Source organism: Oncorhynchus tshawytscha, linkage group LG19 (genome assembly GCF_018296145.1).
Source record: "Oncorhynchus tshawytscha isolate Ot180627B linkage group LG19, Otsh_v2.0, whole genome shotgun sequence".
Classification (NCBI taxonomy): Eukaryota; Metazoa; Chordata; class Actinopteri; order Salmoniformes; family Salmonidae; genus Oncorhynchus; species Oncorhynchus tshawytscha.
The window spans coordinates 19446776-19468629 of record NC_056447.1 but is presented as its reverse complement, the minus strand read 5'-3'; the positions used below and the strand labels follow the sequence as shown (position 1 = coordinate 19468629).

At 43.5% G+C, this 21854-nt stretch overlaps 1 protein-coding gene across 7 annotated transcripts in view; it reads right to left on the bottom strand.

Annotated features, from left to right (window-relative positions):
* tubgcp6 (tubulin, gamma complex associated protein 6) overlaps positions 1–21603 on the bottom strand; it is a 31364-nt gene extending 9761 nt beyond the window's left edge. For 5 of the 7 annotated variants that reach the window (XM_042301430.1, XM_024378728.2, XM_042301436.1 and 2 more), the window contains exons 1-15: positions 20977–21221; positions 18571–19414; positions 18221–18384; positions 12128–12341; positions 11294–11455; positions 8069–8190; positions 7757–7820; positions 7519–7628; positions 7270–7361; positions 6328–6467; positions 4385–4534; positions 3869–3950; positions 2433–2521; positions 2020–2135; positions 1631–1769 (exon numbers count right to left, since the gene is read on the bottom strand). In XM_042301430.1, coding sequence (XP_042157364.1) covers positions 1631–1769; positions 2020–2135; positions 2433–2521; positions 3869–3950; positions 4385–4534; positions 6328–6467; positions 7270–7361; positions 7519–7628; positions 7757–7820; positions 8069–8190; positions 11294–11455; positions 12128–12341; positions 18221–18384; positions 18571–19374 — 2448 coding nt within the window. In that variant the 5' untranslated portion in view covers positions 19375–19414; positions 20977–21221. Of the gene's footprint in view, positions 1–1630; positions 1770–2019; positions 2136–2432; positions 2522–3868; positions 3951–4384; positions 4535–6327; positions 6468–7269; positions 7362–7518; positions 7629–7756; positions 7821–8068; positions 8191–11293; positions 11456–12127; positions 12342–18220; positions 18385–18570; positions 19415–20976; positions 21222–21405 lie in introns of those variants that run through there. The other 2 variants (XM_042301432.1, XM_042301431.1) reach the window with 2 other exon arrangements.
* Between the last annotated feature and the right edge of the window lie 251 nt (positions 21604–21854).

Below are 21854 nucleotides of genomic sequence, written 5' to 3'. Positions count from 1 at the left end.
AAAACATGACTGCTGCAGGAGAGAGACAAATTGTATAATTTATGCTGCTGCTCTTTCTTATCACAAGAGTGGAGCGTGTAGCTTGTTGTTGGCCAATCGTAAGTCATCAAAGAGGCAATAGGCTACAGTCATAGAACCTTGCTCCGTGTGGCAAAAGTTAGGAGATATCTAATCCATGGAAAATGGAATTAAAAGTTAAAAGACAAGGACAGGCTACAGCGACCAAGAGCCAACAGGCAGGCTGCTACTTAATATTCGGAATGGAGTTGGTGTTATTTGTAACTGTAGGATCAGAAAGCGCTGCAGTCTCAATTAGCCTTGCTAGCTAGTCAGCTTTTCATCTACTATAGTTGGAGTCGACTTGGTGTCTCGTCTCTCCCTCCCTCCCTGCTCCCCAAGTCACTCGCTCACAGTATGGCCCTCCCCGCCTGCTAGAGCTGCACCTCTCCCTCCCTCCCTGCTCCCCAAGTCCCTCGCTCACAGTATGGTCCTCCCCCACCTGCTAGAGCTGCACCTCTCCCTCCCTCCCTGCTCCCCAAGTCCCTCGCTCACAGTATGGTCCTCCCCCACCTGCTAGAGCTGCACCTCTCCCTCCCTCCCTGCTCCCCAAGTCCCTCGCTCACAGATGGTCCTCCCCCACCTGCTAGAGCTGCACCTCTCCCTCCCTCCCTGCTCCCCAAGTCCTCGCTCACAGTATGGTCCTCCCCCACCTGCTAGAGCTGCACCTCTCCCTCCCTCCCTGCTCCCCAAGTCCCTCGCTCACAGTATGGTCCTCCCCCACCTGCTAGAGCTGCACCTCTCCCTCCCTCCCTGCTCCCCAAGTCACTCGCTCACAGTATGGTCCTCCCCACCTGCTAGAGCTGCACCTCTCCCTCCCTCCCTGCTCCCCAAGTCACTCGCTCACAGTATGGTCCTCCCCCACCTGCTAGAGCTGCACCTCTCCCTCCCTCCCTGCTCCCCAAGTCCTCGTTCACAGTATGGCTAGAGCTGCACCTCTCCCCCCTCCCCTCCCCAAGTCACTCGCTCACAGATGGTCCTCCCCCACCTGCAGAGCTGCACCTCTCCCTCCCTCCCTGCTCCCCAAGTCCCTCGCTCACAGTATGGTCCTCCCCACCTGCTAGAGCTGCACCTCTCCCTCCCTCCCTGCTCCCCAAGTCACTCGCTCACAGTATGGTCCCCCCCCACCTGCTAGAGCTGCACCTCCCTCCCTGCCCCCAAGTCCCGCTCACAGTATGGTCCTCCCCCACCTGCTAGAGCTGCACCTCTCCCTCCCTCCCTGCTCCCCAAGGCCTGCTAGAGCTGCACCTCTCCCTCCTCTCATGCTGTATCAGCGCCGGTTAATAAAGTAGCTTAAATGACTTCGCTGCTGCTTCCCTCACTCGGATCGTATTGGACCGGGTCTGCAGCCGATCAGGTCTATAACGGAACGGGTCTAGTTGTCTTCGGGTCCGTTCTGAAAGGGTCTCTGTATCTTAAAAATGTATTTATGCATATCAGGTCCGGGTGGGAAAGGCCCAGGTCCATTTCGGAATGTATCCAACTTTTTGGACCTGCGATGACCTCTAATTTACACCCTTCTAAGTAACCTCCGTCGAGAGACAGTGTGTGTATAAGAGAGAGTACTACTGACCTCAGTCTCCTGTTGGTCTTGCTGTAGGAACTGGGCCCGGGAATCGTCCAGTCTCATTCGCTGAACCCTCCACATGGCCCGCCACTCCCTCTTGGCCGCCTCCTCTGATAGGTGGCTGTACTGGGCAATCAGTTCCTTCCTGAGGACCAGGATGCATTGTTATCTCAGGTTATTTAAGGGTCAGGTTTCACCCAACTCAGGCTTGTCTTGAAAATAAGGTTGTGATTTGAGAGAGGAGTGAGAGGAGGGAGAGGTGGTGAAGAGAAGATTTGTGCAACTCTTACTTTTATTATGATAACCAAATCTAAAACTATTATTTATGCTGTGTGTGTAACGTGACTGTGTGTCTAATGTGGGTATGATGCGGTGGCGCGCCCTAGTGGCCAGACCTGGCTCGGATCTCCAGCTGCTCCTCCAGGGCCTGTAGTCGCTTCTCTCGGTCTCTCAGCTCCCTGGCAAAGCTGAATTCATCCTCCTGCTCCTTCCTCCTGGCTAAACTGTGCCACTGCAACATTTATACACATGCACAGACATGGGTTACACACACACACACACACACACACACACTACAGCTGAGGTAAGAAAACAGTAACACGGCTCTGAAGATAAAAGGATAGTGTTGTGGTCCTAGTTGTGTTCCTATGATGCAAAACAGAGTTAAAGAGTAATTGTTTGCGTCGCTCTCATTCCTTCCTTCTTTCTCCCTCCCTCCGTCTTTAGATTGTGAAGATATGAAGGTCAAAAGGAAGACAGTAAAGTGTAACCCTCTCTCTTGGTCTCCCTTTCTCGCTCTCTGTCCCACCTCTTGTTCCTGCTCCAAGTGCTGTCTCAGCTCTTCAAAGCGTTCCCTCTTCTTTGCCTCTTCAGCCAGACGCTGCGACACCTGGCGCCCTGCAGGGGGCGAGAGAGGGAGAACAGCAGGTTGGTTACCCCCTACAGTACACACACAGTACTTGGCTCATTCACTTCCCATTGCACATCTTTGAAGCAATAACTGATATGAGCAGTTTCTTAAACTATGTGAGCGATGATTAGATTTTACACCCTGAGGTGCTGGAAGCTGTTCAAAGCTTTTTCTCACTCATATCAGCCCCCCTTCTCCCTGCTGTCTCTGTGAAGAATCCTTAGGGTTATAGAGGGTGATGTGCCAAGTTCTTTTGGGGTGTAATCAGTGTTGTGAGCAATGTTGTAAAGATCCTGTAAGGTTGTAGCGAGGTGTATGTCTGTACCAGTGTATGTAGTATTGCATTGTTCAGGACCTAACTTTTTTGTATAAAGAGTCAATTTAATTTTTATTTAACTGGGCAAGTCAGTTAAGAACAAATTCCTATTTACAATGACGGGCTAGGAACAGTGGGTTAACTGCCTTGTTCAGGGGAAGAACGACAGATTTTTACCTGGTCAGCTCAGGGATTCGATCTAGAAACCTTTTGGTTAGTCCAACGCTCTAACCACTAGGCTACCGGCCGCCCCATAAACAGCCAATGCGGCAGGTAGATTAGAAAACATATATATATACCTGCCACTTCGATTTGTTAACGTATATTTTGTATGTTTTGCCATAATTACAAAAACACACAAAAACGGATGAGCATGCTTAGTAATGTATGACAAGTAAGAAGTATGTGGTATACTGATCGATTTAATTTAATATTCTGTGACCAAAGTATTTTAATGAAAATATATAGTTTTTTAGCTGATTCCTTTAAGGTTACCTTGGTAACAGGATCACTCTAGTCATCATGTGTACCTATGAGAATGTCACCAGTAGAGGCCAACGATGTGTCTTTTTGCTAGCAGTGGGTGCATACTCAAACATTGAAAAGCAACTTGGCTATTTACATTGTTTTGTTCACAAGCTAAGAAAACACAAGGACAAAGTCTCACTTCAGAACTTTCGAGTAAATTAGACCAACTTTTATGCCTGTGCCCATTGCTTCTAAAAACAAATCTTTCAGCTCTCACAGTGTGATTCAGATGCATTTTTTGCATTACTAGATATGAAACAAAAAGGGCAGAAATTGAAAACAGCTACTGCATTTATTTTGCTATAAATCACACCCATTGTTGACTATTTTTATTAAATGGTCACACTGTAGAGCCCGGAGTGTTACCACGTGCCAACGTGGCTGGTGATTTAAACATTCTTACCCACCAATGCCAAAATCTACCCACGTCTGGCAGGTGGCAGGTTTTAACTTTAGGCCCTGCGTGTGTTACTGTGCGTGTCCCTCTCACCGCGGATGCTCTCCAGGGTCTTGGCGGCCGACTGCCTGACCTGATTGATCAGTTCCTGGCGTGCCTGCTCTGTGCGCAGGGCCTAGCAACAAAGACAGAGAGAACAGACACAGACCATCATTAACAGAGATCTATCTTCTATCTTCTCCCGCTTCTGCTCTAGCTGAAAAATAGGCCATGGATTTGGACTGTAGATCACTGAGGGTTTCAAATCGAGTATGTGTACATCAGCTTAATGGTCCATTACTGCCGCTTTCCCCATCTCTCTCATTCCTTCCCTCTCTCTCTCTTCTCCTATCTATGGAAAGCTGAGTCCAAAGCAGAGAAGCGTAGAACAAACATTTTCACACAAATCTCCAATTAACGTCAAAGCCCTACACTTTAAAGCATATTTGGGGTTTAGAAAAGCGCTATAAAAATCCTATGCATTATTAATAGATGTTTTTTCCATTCAAGTTTGAGTTTCATGCATTTCTCAGGATAGGTCCTTGATGATTTGATGATTTGCTGCAGTACCTGTTCCTCCCTGCTGGTGGCGCTGTGCTTGGCGATCCTCTCCATGCGTCCTCGGTACACGGCACAGTCCCTCTCTATCTCCTCTACCTCCTGCAGGGAGAACGTGACAGCGATGCGAGGCACGGGCAGCTCCGACCAGCAGATGTAATGCTGCGGCAGAGAGACAATATCAGACAGCAGTTATAGGTACAGCTGATCCTAGCCTAGATCAGAGTTAACTTTGGGCTGCTAGACTGCTCCGGATAGGGGTTTGTGTACGTACAGATCTAGGATCAGCTCAGTCCCTTCCCAAAACCTAACTTTAACCATTAGGAGGAAAAAAAACAAAAAAACAATACAGACCTTAGATCAGTGTCCAGGAAAAGTAACTCCATCCTAGTTTTTATTCTCTGACCCAAGGACTAGAGGTCGACCGATTAATAAGGGCTGATTTCAAGTTTTCATAACAATCAGTAATCTGCATTTTTGGATGCCGATTATGGCCGATTACATTGCAATCCACGAGGAGACTGCGTGGCAGGCTGACCACCTGTTACGCGAATGCAGCAAGGAGCCAAGGTAAGTTGCTAGCTGGCATTAAACTTATCTTATAAAAAAACAATCAATCTTAACATAATCACTAGTTAACTACACGTGGTTGATGATATTACTAGTTTAACTAGCTTGTCCTGTGTTGAATATAATCAATGCGGTGCCTGTTAATTTATCATCGAATCACAGCCTACTTCGCCAAACGGGTGATTTAACAAAAGCGCATTTGCGACAAAAGCACAATCAATATACCAATATACCTAACCATTAACATCAATGCCTTTCTTAAAATCAATACAAGTATATTTTTAATATATTTAGTTAAAATAAATTCATGTTAGCAGGCAATATTAACTAGGGAAATTGTGTTACTTCTCTTGCGTTCAGTGCAAGCAGAGTCAGGGTATAATGCAACAGTTTGGGCTGCATGGCTTGTTGCGAACTGTGTGAAGACCATTTCTTCCTAACAAAGATCGTAATTAATTTGCCAGAATATTACATAATTATGACATAACATTGAAGGTTGTGCAATGTAACAAAAATATTTAGACTTAGGGATGCCACCCATTCGATAAAATACGGAATGGTTCCGTGTTTCACTGAAAGAATAAACGTTTTGTTTTTCGAAATGATAGTTCCCGGATTTTACCATATTAAATGACCTAAGGCTCGTATTTCTGTGTGTTTATTATATTATAATTAAGTCTATGATTTGATATTTGATAGCACAGTCTGACTGAGCGGTGGTAGGCAGCAGCATGCTCGTAAGTTTTCATTCAAACAGCACTTTCCTGCCTTTGCCAGCAGCTCTTCGCAAAGCTTGAAGCACAGCGCTGTTTATGACTTCAAGCCTATCAACTCCCGGGATTAGGCTGGCAATACTATAGTGCCTACAATAGTCAAAGGTATATGAAATTCAAATCGTATAGAGAGAAATAGTCCTATCATTCCTATAATAACTACAACCTAAAACTTCTTAACTGGACATATTGAAGACTCAAGTTAAAAGGAACCACCAGCTTTCATATGTTCTCATGTTCTGAGCAAGGAACTTAAACATTAGCTTTTTTACATGGCACATATTGCACTTTTACTTTCTTCTCCAACACTGCTTTTGCATTATTTAAACCAAATTGAACATGTTTCATTATTTATTTGAGACTAAATTGATTTTATTGATGTATTATATTAAGTTAAAATATGTGTTCATTCAGTATTGTTGTAATTGTCATTGTTACAAATATATATAAAATGAAATGAAATAAATATCTATATATAAAAATCAGCCGATTCATCGGTATCGGCTTTTTTTGGGGTCCTCCAGTAAATCGGTATCGGCATTGACAAATCATAATCGGCCGACCTCTACCAAGGACACAGTATGAGTGTGTAAATGACCCATTACCACTGACCTGGGGACAGCAGATCTTGAGCAGGTTGATGGTCTTCCCGCAGACGTACACGTCGTTGGCTATGTGTCGGAGGAAGACAGGCACGCAGTCCTCCACATCACGGGAGATCAGTGTGTAGCCCTGCGCCCAGAAGTGCTTGTCTAGCGGGAGAGAGGAGGGTTGTGAGGTACACCAGGAATTTCTAGGAAAGGAGTTTTTCCGAACCCTATTACAGTGGGGTCAGGAGTTTTTCCATGATGGGTGTTTAGGTCCTACTATGGAAAAAACTACTAGGAAATGATAACAGGTTAGATCTGTGTACCCTTATACAAGCACTGGGGGGGCGTGAATTCACCAGGATTTATTTCATGAAGAAACGAAGAACGAACGAAGAAGATTGCCATTGCCAAGCAAGCTCCACTGATTGCTTCACTAACTGACTCTTGGAATAGAGCAAGTGACATTAGTATGTCCTTCAAAATCAGGAGTGAGAAACACTAGGAAGGTTCCCTGCAGGCATGATGAAGTGAGCCAGATCAGGTAACAGTCCTCTAGAGCAGGGTTTCCCAAACCCGGTCCCGGGGCCCTCCTGGAATGCACGTTTTGGTTTTTGACCAAGCACTACACCGCTGATGCAAATAATCTTGATGACGAGTTATATATTTGAATCAGCTGTATGGTGCTTGGTCCAAATGCAAAACCTGCACCCAAGAAGGGCCCCGGGACCGAGTTTGGGAAACCCTGCTCTAAACCACAGCAAATCTGAAAGTGATACTGTCGGTCCTTGAATGTGGTACAGGGAATTAGCTCATTCGGAGTGTAGCCCAACCTGAACTCAAACACGGGTCCCTGGAGCGGTCAGTCCAACATCTTTACCACAAGAGGGTTGAACTGCTTCATGAGGTTGCTACAATCGACACTGTGCATGCAGAGTACTGTTATCGGGCAGTGTAACGTTCTGACCTCTGAAGCTGAGGTAGTCTTCGTTGACCTGGATCATGAACTCTCCGTACACGTCCCGGAACACTCCACTGTACACCCAGTCTGACACAAACCTACACACACAGGGAACAGGATCAGTCAGGCGCACAACCAGGCCAGGGCACGTTGTTTACAAGCATCTTGAAAGCATTTGTGGGGGTGCAGGTTAGCATAAATTCCACGTGGGATAGATCAGTGGACATTGTCAGTGTGAAGGCTGGGATGACTGACCGTGTGTAAGGCTCACAGCTGCTCTTTAGTAGGGACAGCAGCACGGGGTAGTTCTCATTGCTGCAGTTGCTCTGGGCCTCGTTGTACAGGTAGGAGAGCAGCGTCACACCCTGAAGAAGACAAGATACCGGCCGAGTTAAACTATTGAGTACATACACCTCTAAATGAGGCAAACAGAGAGAGTGAATATGCCGACAGAAATCAGGGTGGTGTGTCGGAGAGGTGTAATGAAACTTACCACAGGGAAGGTAGCCTGGCCCACACCAGATGCCCCATCCACACAGCACAACTCTGACAAATACCTACAAACACAGAAGAAACAGGAGCCTGACTGGGGGACACTAGACAGCGTAACACAGCGTCAATTCCTAAAAATATAGCTATTTAATTGAAAATCAACTGTCCTAAACAATGCACATTCAATTGGTTGGAATGCCATTTAGTGAGTACATACAGTCTTGTAGGAATTCAGTGTTGGTTAGATGATCGAGTTTAGGGAACTGTGTGTCTAATTTCATGGTGGTTATTCATCTGTGAGTAAGGGTCTTACCTGAGCTGCCGGCCCACCTTGCGGAACAGGAAGCCGATGGTGAGCAGGCTAAGGGTGGGAGGGGTGCTGAGGACACAGGCTCGGTAGTAATGCAGGTACTTACGCAGCCCACCTGTAAACGCCTGAGAGAAAGACAGAGTACCAGTCAAAAGTTGACACCAACTCATTCAAGGATTTTTCTTTATTTTGACTATTTTCTACATTGTAGAATAATAGTGAAGACATCAAAAAATTTGAAATAACACATTAGGAATCATGTAGTAAACAAAAAAGTGTTAAATCAAAATATATTTTATATTTGAGATTCTTCAAAGTAGCCATCTTGATGACAGCTTTGCACACTCTAGGAATGCATTTCAATTAACAGGTGAGCCTTGTTAAAAGTTCATTTGTGGAATTTCTTTCCTTCTTAATGTGTTTGAGCCAATCAGTTGTGTTGTGACAAGGTAGGGTTGGTATAGAGAAGATAACACTATTTGGTAAAAGACCAAGTCCATATTATGGCAAGAACAGTTCAAATAAACAAAGAGAAATGACAGTCCATCATTACTTTAAGACATGAAGGTCAGTCAATCCTTAAAATGTCAAGAACTTTGAATGTTTCTTCGAGTGCAGTCGCAAAAACAATCAAGCGCTATGATGAAACTGGCTCTCATGAGGACCGCCACAGGAAAGGAAGACCCAGAGCATAAGGTCATTAGAGTTAACTGCACCTCAGATTGCAGCCCAAATAAATGCTTCACAGAGTTCAAGTAACAGACATATCTCAACATCAACTGTTCAGAGGAGACTGCGTGAATCAGGCCTTCATGGTCAAATTGCTGCAAAGAAACCACTACTAAAGGGCACCAATAAGAATAAGCCACTTGCTTGGGTCAAGAAACACGAGCAATGGACAGTAAATCGGTTGAAATCTGTCCTTTGGTCTGATAAGTCTTTGTGAGATGCAGAGTAGATCTCCACATGTGTGGTTCCTACTGTGAAGCATGGAGGAGGTGGTGTAATGATGTGGGGGTGCTTTGCTGGTGACACTGTCAATGATTTATTTAGAATTCAAGGCTCACTTAACCAGCATGGCTACCACAGCATTCTGCAGCGATATGCCATACCATCTGGTTTGCGCTTAGTGGGACTATCATTTGTTTTTCAACAGGACAATGATCCAAAACACACCTCCAGGCAGTCTAGTGGTTAGAGCATTGGGCCAGTTACTGAAAGGTTGCTGGATCGAATCCTGAGCTGGTAAAAATCCGTCGTTCTGCCCCTGAGCAAGGCAGTTAACCCAATGTTCCCCGGGCGCCGAAGACGTGAATGTCGATTAAGGCAGTCCCCGCACCTCTCTGATTCAGAGGGGCTGGATTAAATGCGGAAGACACATTTCAGTTGAAGGAATTCAGATGTACAACTGACTTTGTATCCCCCTCTTTCCCTGAATATAAGGGCTATTTGACCAAGAAGGAGAGTGATGGAGTGCTCCACAATCACCTGAACTCAACCCAATTGAGATGGTTTGGGATGAGTTGGACCGCAGAGTGAAGAAAAAGCAGCCAACAAGTGCTCAGCATATGTGGGAACTCCTTCAAGACCGTAGGAAAAATGTTCCTCATGAAGCTGGTTGAGAGAATGCCAAGAGTGTGTAAAGCTGTCATCAAGATAAAGGGTGGCTACATTGAAGAATCTCAGATATATCTTGATTTGTTTAACACCACTACTACACTACCGTTCAAAAGTTTGGGGTCACTTAGAAATGTCCTTGTTTGACAGAAAAGCAAAAAAATGTTGTCCATTAAAATAAAATGAATATTATAGCTGGAAATGGCAAATATTCCATAAATTATCTACATTAGTCATACAGAGGCCCATTATCAACAACCATCACTCCTGTGTTCCAATGGCACATTGTGTTAGCTAATCCAAGTTTATCATTTAAAAAAAGGCTAATTGATCATTAGAAAACCCTTTTGCAATTATGTTAGCACAGCTGAAAACTGTTGTTCTGATTAAAGAAACAATAAAACTGGCCTTCTTTAGACTAGTTGAGTATCTGGAGAATCAGCATTTGTGGGTTCGATTACCGGCCCAAATGGCCAGAAACAAAGACTTTTCTTCAGAAACTCATCAGTCTATTCTTGTTCTGAGAAATGCAGGCTATTCCATGCGAGAAATTGCCAAGAAACTGAAGATCTCGTACAACGCTGTGTACTACTCCCTTCACAGAACAGCGCAAACTGGCTCTAACCAGAATAGAAAGAGTGGGAGGCCCCGGTGCACAACTGAGCAAGAAGACAAGTGCATTAGTGTCTAGTTTGAGAAACAGACGCCTCACAAGTCCTCAACAGGCAGCTTCATTAAATAGTACCCGCAAAACACCAGTCTCAACGTCAACAGTGAAGATGCAACTCCTCTGTCCAGTGTCTGTTCTTTTGCCCATCTTAATCGTTTATTTTTATAGGACAGTGTTGACGTTGAGACTGGTGTTTTGCGTGTACTATTTAATGGAGCTGCTAGTAAAAATAAAGAAAAACCCTTGAATTCCAGCAACTTTCCCAAAATTACCTGGTTTTCCTCGTTTGGATGAATCCCGAAATTGGGAGGGAATAAGCAGGAAATACCGAATTCTCAAACCAGGAATTTTACAGAAATGTCACAACCCTATACTTATGACAAGTCTTACAATTAAGCAATGAGGCCTGAAGGAGTGTGGTAAATGGCCAATATACAACAGATAAGGGCTGTTCTTTGTATGACGCATCGCGGAGTGCCTGGATACAGCCCTTAGCCGTGGTATATTGGCCATATACCACAAACCCCAGAGGTGCCTTATTGCTATTATGGTTTTGGGAACTGGTTACCAAAGTAATTTGACAAAAAAAAAAAACATTTTACTGTTCTTACCCGTGGTATACGGTCTGATATACCATGGCTTTCAGCCAATCAGCATTCAGGGTTCGAACCACCCAGTTTATAATGCATTATAACCACATCATAATGTCTTTACCTGCAGGCCTAAAGTAAAGTGTTACCCATGGCTATTCATTAATGTCTTACTTCAAAAGGCCTTGAAACCCACACCGTTTATACACCAGATAATTACCCCTATCCAGTAATTATAATATAAAAGGCTAAACTGATCCTAGATCAGCACTTTTACTCTGAGACACTTTGTGAATATAAGCCACGATAACAGATGCGATAGGGCGGTATATAACGATTGAAGGACCATACCTGGAAGACCAGGCCTCTCTTTTGGGCACTCTGCAGAACGAAGCGACTGAGCCTCAGGTAATGGGTGCCATACTGAGCCAGCTCGCCAAGCAAACGAGACACACTCTCCGGTGACGCTCCCGACACACACACTCCGGGTCGAACGTCAAAATTTACACACACCTGGAGAAAGAGAAAAAATTGAATCCATTATGTAATTAAGTGATAATGCCCATGAAGCTAGTGTTTGGAGGATATTTTGGCACGGGTGTTGTTAGGCCTGAGACAAAGTAAACTAGACTGCACTTCGTTTAGTTTGACCTTCTTTCAATTGATATTTCTTTGTATATATCCTTAAAAATTATGCCAGCTGATTCATGATTTCGACTGGCTGAGAAGTGCTGCCTGACGGTCTCGTCCCGATGTTCATTACTATGGGACAGCTAAAGATCGAATTTGAATATTGAAATTACGTTGTAAATGTCGGAAAGACAGGCCGCAAGATATATAGAAATCTCAGCTGTTGAAAACCAAGTGTTAGTCTAAAAGAAATTAGATAAATGTCCAGATGCTTTTTATAGTGGAGATCAAGTTTATAAATTGCCTGGCTGGGCTGATGAGACAGTGGATTGCACAGTCAAATGGAACAGAGTAAATAGGCATTTTAATGTCATAGATTTAGCAGGTGGTAACTTGTAGAATAGATACTGGCTGGAATGTGGTTTTAACCAATCAGCATTCTGGATTAGAATCACCCATTGTATAACACGCTATCTATTTATATTACATATACACCAAACCAAATAAAGTAGTATGCAGACTACAGCCAGAGTTAAGGTGATGGGGTTACAGTACCTGGTTGAGGGGGAAGGTAGTAGACGCCACCCCGATCAATACATTAAGTAGGTCACTGACCAGCTGGGTCTGACAGTCCAGAGGCAGGGGCAGGAGGGGCGAGGGGGAGGCAGAGCATACCACCCTCATCTCCCCCTCCCACAGCCTGTAGAGCTGATCAAAAGCCTCCCTGCCTCCCTCCGTCAGGTAGGGGAATTCCCTCTTCCCTGGTGGGCTGGTGGGAGAAAGAGTTTATGCTTGATGAATTATTCTGGAATAATTCTAACATCTTAGGCCATTTCCATCTAAAAAGGCCCCATGAGCACCAACAAGTGTTCAAAGGATCGTGTCAAATTGGGTGTCAAATGAAAGCTAAGAATCTACACTACTGGTCAAATTTTTAGAACACCTACTCATTCAAGGGTGTTTCTTTATTTTTTACTATTTTCTACATTGTAGAATAATAGTGAATACATGAAAATTATGACATAACACATATGGAATCATGTAACCATAAAAAGTCTATATTTTACCCACCCTTTGCCTTGATGACAGCTTTGCACACTTGGCATTCTCTCAACCAGCTTCATCTGGAATGCTTTTCCAACCGTCTTGAAGGAGTTCTCACATATGCTGAGCACTTGTTGGTTGCTTTTCCTTCACTCTGCGGTCCGACTCATCCCAAACCATCTCAATTTGGTTGAGGTCAGGGGGTTGTGGAGGCCAGGTCATCTGATGCAGCACTCCATCACTCTCCTTCTTGGTTCAATAGCCCTTAATAAGCCCAAACCAGATGGGATGGCATATCGCTGCAGAATGCTGTGGTAGCCATGCTGGTTAAATGTGCCTTGAAATCTAAATAAAATCACAGACAGTGTCACCAGCAAAGCACCCTGACACCATAACACCTCCTCCTCAATGCTTCACGGTGGGAAATACACTAGCAGAGATCGTCTGTTCACCCACACCATGTCTCACAAAGACACGGCGGTTGGAACCAAAAATCTCCAATTTGGATTCCAGACCAAAGGACAGATTTCCACCCGTCTACAATGTCCATTGCTCGTGTTTCTTGGCCCAAGCAAGTCTCCTCTTATTGGTGTCCTTTAGCAGTGGTTTCTTTGCAGCAATTCGACCATGAAGGCCTGATTCACACAGTCTCCTCTAAACAGTTGATGTTGAGATATGTCTGTTACTTGAACTCTGTGAAGCATTTATCTGGGCTGCAATTTCTGAGGCTGGTAACTCAAATGAACTTATCCTCTGCAGCAGAGGTAACTCTGGGTCGTCCTTTCCTGAGGCGGTCCTCATGAGAGCCAGATACATCATAGCGCTTGATGTTTTTTTGCGACTGCACTTGAAGAAATGTTCAAAGTTATTGAAATGTTTCATATTGACTGACCTTCACGTCTTAAAGTAATGGACTGTCATTTCTCATTGTTTATTTGAGCTGTTCTTGCCATAATATGGGCTTGGTCTTTTACCAAATTGGGAAAGAAATTCCACAAATTAACTTTTAAGAAGGCACACCAGTTATTTGAAATGGATTCCAGGTGACTACCCCATGAAGCTGGTTGAGAGAATGTCAAGAGTGTGCAAAGCTGTCATCAAGGCAAAGGGCAGCTATTTGAAGAATCTCAAATATAAAAAAATGTGGTTACTACATGATTCCATATATGTTATTTCATAGTTTTGATGTCTTCACTATTAATCTACAATGTAGAAAATAGTAAAAATAAAGAAAAACCCTTGAATGAGTAGGTGTGCTAAAACTTTTGACCGGTAGTGTATATTTGAGAAATTAAGGCATAGATTTTTGAACAAATTTTCCATAATACAAATTAGGAATACGCAAAGGGTTTGATTTCTTGTCAAACAGACGGAAAAGGGGTCTTAAAACATCTACCAGAAAAAGTATTAAAAAGGTAATATCAACATTTATATTTATTTTGGATAAATTATTTGCCTTCGGTAAATTTATGAAATATTGCCTTGTGGCTTGTTACCAAAAACCCAGATATCTTAAGATATTTCCTAATTTCTTTCCCTCATGAGGTGGATAATGAAAGTTCACAGAAGTAACAAGTAAAGGTAGACCTACCAATTAGTCAGTGTTTTTAATGATATCATTTCTGATTATGAAAAGTGAAAATAATATGTTATGGAATTAATTAATGCAATTGAATTAGCTACAATGGGAAATCAGTCACAAACCACAGTTGGGTCACCTGCTACTGTCCTCCCTTCAACTGGCATACTGTCATGTTCAGCTTATTACTGTTTAATAATCAAATACAATTTTATTGGTCACATACACATGGTTAGCAGATGTTAATGCGAGTGTCGTGAAATTCTTGTGCCTCTAGTTCCGACAATGCCGTAATATCTAACAAGTAATCTAACAAATTCACAACTACCTCATACACACACAAATGTAAATGGATGAATAAGAATATGTACATATACATATATTTTGATAAGCGATGGCCGTGCGGCATAGGCAAGATGCAGTAGATGGTATAGAATACAATATATACAGTGGGGCAAAAAAGTATTTAGTCAGCCACCAATTGTGCAAGTTCTCCCACTTAAAAAGACGAGAGAGGCCTGTAATTTTCATCACTTCAACTATGACAGACAAAATAAGGGGAAAAAATCCAGAAAATCACATTGTAGGATTTTTAATGAATTTATTTGCAAATTATGGTGGAAAATAAGTATTTGGTCAATAACAAAAGTTGATCTCAATACATTGTTATATACCCTTTGTTGGCAATGACAGAGGTCAAACGTTTTCTGTAAGTCTTCACACACTGTTGCTGGTATTTTGGCCCATTCCTCCATGCAGATCTCCTCTAGAGCAGTGATGTTTTGGGGCTGTTGCTGGGCAACACGGACTTTCAACTGCCTCCAAAGATTTTCTATGGGGTTGAGATCTGGAGACTGGCTAGGCCACTCCAGGACCTTGAAATGCTTCTTACGAAGCCACTCCTTCGTTGCCCGGGCGATGTGTTTGGGATCATTTTCATGCTCAAAGACCCAGACACGTTTCATCTTCAATGCCCTTGCTGATGGAAGGAGGTTTTCACTCAAAATCTCACAATACATGGCCCCATTCATTCTTTCCTTTACACGGATCAGTTGTCCTGGTCCCTTTGCAGAAAAACAGCCCCAAAGCATGATGTTTCCACCCCCATGCTTCACAGTAGGTATGCTGTTCTTTGGATGCAACTCAGCATTCTTTGTCCTCCAAACACGACGAGTTGAGTTTTTACCAAAAAGTTATATTTTGGTTTCATCTGCCCATATGACATTCTCCCAATCCTCTTCTGGATCATCCAAATGCTCTCTAGCAAACTTCAGACGGGCCTGGACATGTACTAGCTTAAGCAGGGGGACACGTCTGGCACTGCAGGATTTGAGTCCCTGGCGGCGTAGTGTGTTACTGATGGTAGGCTTTGTTACTTTGGTCCCATCTCTCTGCAGGTCATTCACTAGGTCCCCCCGTGTGGTTCTGGGATTTTTGCTCACCGTTCTTGTGATCATTTTGATCCCATGGGGTGAGATCTTGTGTGGAGCCCCAGATCGAGGGAGATTATCAGTGATCTTGTATGTCTTCCATTTCCTAATAATTGCTCCCACAGTTGATTTCTTCAAACCAAGCTGCTTACCTATTGCAGATTCAACCTTCACAGCCTGGTGCAGGTCTACAATTTTGTTTCTGGTGTCCTTTGACAGCTCTTTGGTCTTGGCCATAGTGTAGTTTGGAGTGTGACTGTTTGAGGTTGTGGACAGGTGTCTTTTACACTGATAACAAGTTCAAACAGGTGCCATTAATACAGGTAACGATGTAACGAGTAGAGGACAGAGGACAAAGTTACAGGTCTGTGAGAGCCAGAAATCTTGCTTGTTTGTAGGTGACCAAATACTTATTGTCCACCATAATTTGCAAATAAATTCATTAAAAATCCTACAATGTGATTTTCTGAAATTGTTTTCCCTCATTTTGTCTGTCATAGTTGAAGTGTACCTATGATGAAAATTACAGGCCTCTCTCATCTTTTTGAGTGGGAGAACTTACACAATTGGTGGCTGACTAAATACTTTTTTGCCCCACTGTACATGAGGTGAGTAATGTAGGATATGTAAAATGTATTAAAGTGCGGTTATTTACAGTGACTAGTGATACCTTTATTACGTCAGGTAAGACTCTTACTCACAGGTCAATAACCACCATGAAATTAGACACACAGTTCCCTAAACTCGATCATCTAACCAACACTGAATTCCTACAAGACTGTATGTAATCACTAAATGGCATTCAAACCAATTGCTGGGATTTTTGCATTGTTTAGGATAGTTGATCTATTTTCACCTGCTTTACTGTCCTCCCTTCAACTGCTATACTGTTATATTCAGTTTACAAAACGTTTATTTTCTTCCTCTTTCTGTCATCTGGGGGTCAAAGCAAGACTGGCAACAGTCTGGGCCCGGTTGCCTAATATAGATGTAACTTAGGCTTACAATTGCTTTAACGATGCATCTTTCCTACAAAAGCTGATGTAAACGTACATTTCCCAAAACACCGCATGGAGAAAACGGTGGCTAAGTGCGTCGTTGGAGCATGCGTCGATACTAATAGGATTGAGAGGCTGCACTCAGATCAGCTTTCTCAATTAAAATCTTACCTTAACATTAGAATTGTTTCACAATACTGAGGACGGATTAACCTCTAGAGATATTACCACCTACGGCTGAAAATATTGAGGCGGCTTATTGCAATGCTTACCCAATAAAAACGCACTGAATCACTGATCATCATTGCGCACGTGTTAGACTACACATCAATAAATATATTGAGAAATTACAGACAGTAGCCTACAAGCAGCAAAATTGCACATAGTTCTATGAAGAGCTTGTTTCCTAGGTTAGGGATTATGTGCAATGAAGAGCTTGTTTCCTAGGTTAGGGATTATGTGCAATGAAGAGCTTGTTTCCTAGGTTAGGGATTATGTGCAATGAAGAGCTTGTTTCCTAGGTTAGGGATTATGTGCAATGAAGAGCTTGTTTCCTAGGTTAGGGATTATGTGCAATGAAGAGCTTGTTTCCTAGGTTAGGGATTATGTGCAATGAAGAGCTTGTTTCCTAGGTTAGGGATTATGTGCAATAAAGAGCTTTTTTTTTTTTTAAATTAAGGAAATGTGTTTTTAAGTGCCACTTTTTAGGATGTCAATATACTGTAAATGAATGTAATGTGGTCGTTTGTAATTGTGTCTTGCCTTTTAAATCATTAAGTGTTATTTGTTTTTACCATTGAGGACCACTATGCTCTGGGTCCACACTGGATATTTATTTTACCCAAATAAATCCAATCTGCCCTGGTCGGACCAAATCTGAACCAGAGATCTATGTTACACGTTTGGACAGTAGAGCACACTACAGTAAAGTTTAATGTACTGTACATATCTATTTTACTGTACACTAATGTACTGTACTCTACCGTGAGGTCCAAACTTGTGAAACATGGATGTTTGGTCAGAACCCACCAAATGTGGTCTTGTTTGGGGGCGGAGCTCATAATAAGAATAACCAGTGTATAGAATAATACACAAATATGAGAAATAAATATATTGCATATTTCTACCTTTGTGTACCCAATTCCGTTAAAGTAATTCCGTTACCTGATGTAAATCCACTTAGTAGTTTAATAACCAAAATGTTATTGTTTTTTAAACTCAAGGTGTCATATCATAGCTGACACTCCAATCTTTCTGCAGACATTTTTAAAATTTTAATTCGGAACAGATATTTAACAGAGTATTTGGAAAACGTGGTCGCATAAACTGAGGGAGATTTTAACGTAATTCTGTTACCAAACTTTGCATCTGCACAGCTCTTCCAGTATATGTATTTTTATGAAATGTTCTGTGTAAATTGTTGAAAGAATTCCTTGCGCATAGAGTTGTATGGTTGGTTAAACTTGTAAATAAATAGTTTTTGTTTGGCATACATTTAAATGTGAAAAATCAGGAGTCAAATCGTAACCCGTTACCGTGGAATTTCCCCTCAGTTATATGTTCCAGTCTTTCAAACAGTCTTGTATCTCTCCCTTACCAGCCAACAGACTCCCAGCAGCGGCGTCTCCCAGGCTCAAAAGTCCTCAGGGCGTCCCAGACATCAAGTTCTGGGCTGGGACTGGGCTCTGACTGGGAGTCTGGGGTTAGGTTGGAGGCTGACTGGAAGCCCTCATCTTCTAACTGGTCCAAACAAGGTGGCACCTGGTTAGAGCACCAACAAGAGATCATTGATTATAATGACTAATCATCCAGTGCCCGTAAGAACAAATCAATTTGGTCTGACATATTGACTACAGTACGTTTTACCATTGTCAAAAAGGAACCACTCACTGCAACCAAATTAACTGAAATTCGTCATACATCCACTCATATCAGTGTCAGTCTTACCCGTATGGCTAGCCCAGTGACATCAGCATTGCTGGGAACAGGAGGCAGATTGAGCCTGATGTCCAGGTCTGAGGTACGGGAGTGTTGCAGGGCTCCAAACAGAGACATCCTGGTCTCCTTCTCAAACCTCTCCTCTACGTCGGACCTCCTCCTCAGTGCCAGCAGGCCTGTGCCCGGAGGAGCATCCATCAGACCCAGAGTCCCACACAGACCCTTCAGGGATCCCCACTCCTCCCCACACATCAGGGCCCAGGCTCGGGCCTCCAACCTCTGCAGCTCCTCACTCTGGTAGCCCCCCAGTGGAGGCCTCCTCAACACGGGCCTCTCCCTGCGCATGTAGTCCCTGCTGAATGAGGCCGGGGGTGGGGGTGCAGAGCCAGTCAGCTGCACCAAGAGCTCCAGCACAGAGTCCAGCTCCTTCAGACCCGAGGCGGGCCCCTCACTTAGCCTCCCCAGCTGCTCCTCCAGCCTCTCGGCCTCGTCCTGGCACCCCGCCACTCGCAGGTCAAAGGATATCATAAGTAGCTTGTTTCTGGGTGGGGTGGTGGACGTGGCACTAGGTACTGACAAGAACCCTTTCGGGGAGCCCTCCTGGAACAGTTTGGACAGCAGGGCCCCGTAGGCACGCTTTCTGAGAGTGCGGCGGACCCCCTCTCGAGACACCCCTCCTAGAGCACGACGTTTCCATGACACCCCAGTGAGGCTGCTGTCACACAGGGAGCCCAAGAGTTCAGTGATGCTGTTGCTGTTACTGCTACTGTTGTGACTGCCAGATTTAAGGCAGACATCTGGACTGGAGTACATGGTTGTAGCTGGTCAGTTGATGTGATTGATTACTTCTGACCTATGGATACAGATATTTTTTTGAAACGTACAACACTTGAACATACTGTAGTGTAGTTTGTGAGTTGAGTCAGTGCAGCATAAATCATTTGGAAATCAAGCTAGCGCCGAAGCATTCAGAAGGTATTCAGACCCCTTCACTTTTCCACATTTTATTACCTTACAGCCTTATTCTAAAATGAATTAAATGAATTGAAGGTCCCCCAATCCGATGGTCACTCTGACAGAGCTCCAGAGTTCTTCTGTGGAGATGGGAGAACCTTCGGGAAGGACAACCATCCCTACAATACTTTTATGGTAGAGTGGCCAGACAGAAGCCACTCCTCAGTAAAAGGAACATGACAGCCTACTTGGAGTTTGCCAAAAGGCACCTAAAGGACTCTGACCATGATAAACACGATTCTCTGGTCTGATGAAACCAAGATTGAAGTCTTTGGCCTGAATGCCAAGTGTCTGGAGGAAACCAGGCGCCGCTCATCACCTGGCCAATACTATCCCTACGGTGATGCATGGTTGCAGCATCATGCTGTGGGGATGCTTTTCAGCGGCAGGGACTGGGAGACTCGTCAGGATCGAGGCAAAGCTGAACGGAGAAAAGTACAGAGAGATCCTTAATGAAAACCTGCTCCAGAGCGCTCAGGACCTCAGACTGGAGTGATGGTTCACCTTCTAACAGGACAAGCACACAGCCAAGACAACACAGGTGTGGTTTCGGGACAAGTCTATGAATGTCCTTGAGTGGCCCAGCCAGAGCCCGGACTTGAACCCAATCGAACATCTCTGGAGAGACCTGAAAAAAGCTGTGCAGCGATGCTCCCCATCCAACCTGACAGAGCTTGAGAGGATCTGCATAGAAGAATGGGAGAAACTCTCCAAATACAGGTGTGCCAAGCTTGTAGAGTCATACCCAAGAAGTTTCAACAAATATACTCAGTAAAAGGTCTGAATACTTATGTAAATGTGATTTCAGATGTGTGTATATATATATATATATATATATATATATATATATATATATATATATATATATATATATATATATATATATATATATATATATATATATATATGAACACATTTGCCAACATTTCTCAACCTGTTTTTTGCTTTGTCATTATGGGTTATTGTGCGTAACGTTAGATTGGAGGGGGGAAACAATTACATCCATTTTAGAATAACGTAACAAAATGTGTTAAAAGTGAAGGGGTTCGAATACTTTCCGAATGCAGATATGTTTTTGTGGGTGGGTAGGCTGCACAATTAAGTGAGAGCAACTAACTAACATTAATCAAATTTGATTTGATTAGCAGAGTACAATTGACTAGTAGCTAGCAAGGTTAGCTGCAGCTAACTGGCGACTCCCTAACGACACAGTATAACAAGTCAGAACTGCAAGCTAATGTTAGCTGCCTGGGTAGCTAGGCTAACGTCGAACAAAATTTATTTAGCTAGCTAGCCACGTTGTGAGCACCGGGATGGCAAAAATAACTACATATAGGCATGCTAGCAAAGTGTATTCCATAATAATGCCTAACTAGCTAGCTGGCTAATAATGTTAGCTACCTTCAACTCATACATTGGTTTTCGGTCCTCCTTCCATGATGATGGTGCTGTTAGCTAGTTCAGTAACGGAGGGACCATTCGTTTTTAGCAAGTTAGCTAGCTAGATGTCTCAATATACTTGTTACTTGCCTATATTTAATGCATACTAGCTATCTACTCTCTGTAGTTCATCATAATACGTTTCAAAACAAAAGTGTACGTTATTTTGTCTGTATCATGTACATCCACCTCAACTACACGTTGGACCCGCCCACTCAACCTGAGTGGACAAAATACCAGACCAGGCTATTTCATTGGTTAACTCCTGTACGTTTGTATGACATACTTCCGGTGACAATGATTGCGCGCTAAAGTACAACTGACAGACAAGTCAAATATGGTGTATTTGTGCCGACATTGCCCACCAACTTCAGCTGTTTATCTACCTACCACTCAATTCACATTTAGCTACCCTCTACCAAGTCCAAATTGTTCCCGGGTTCTTCTGGCCGTCGTGTTCCAGCCCAGAGAAGCGGACAGCGTCGATTGTCGTGGAAGAGGAAAAGAGAAGGAGGAATATAATTTAGCAATTGGGTTCACACAGGAGAGAGCTTCAATCCAGGCTGTCAGTGAGGCCCAGTTTCACCGCATCAAATAAACAACACAGACAGAGGAAATCAAGACGAAACATAGCCATTTATCGGACTGCTTCAGTAGCAGTGGGGGCTGGTGTGAGGATATATAGGAGGACATCCACATTGTAATGGCTGGAATGGAATAGTTGGAACGGACTCAAACGTGGTTTCCATGTTTGATACCATTCTATGAATTGCAATCCAGTCATTACAATGAACCTCCTATAGCTCATCCCACCAGCCACTGCTGTTTAGTAGTTTCTT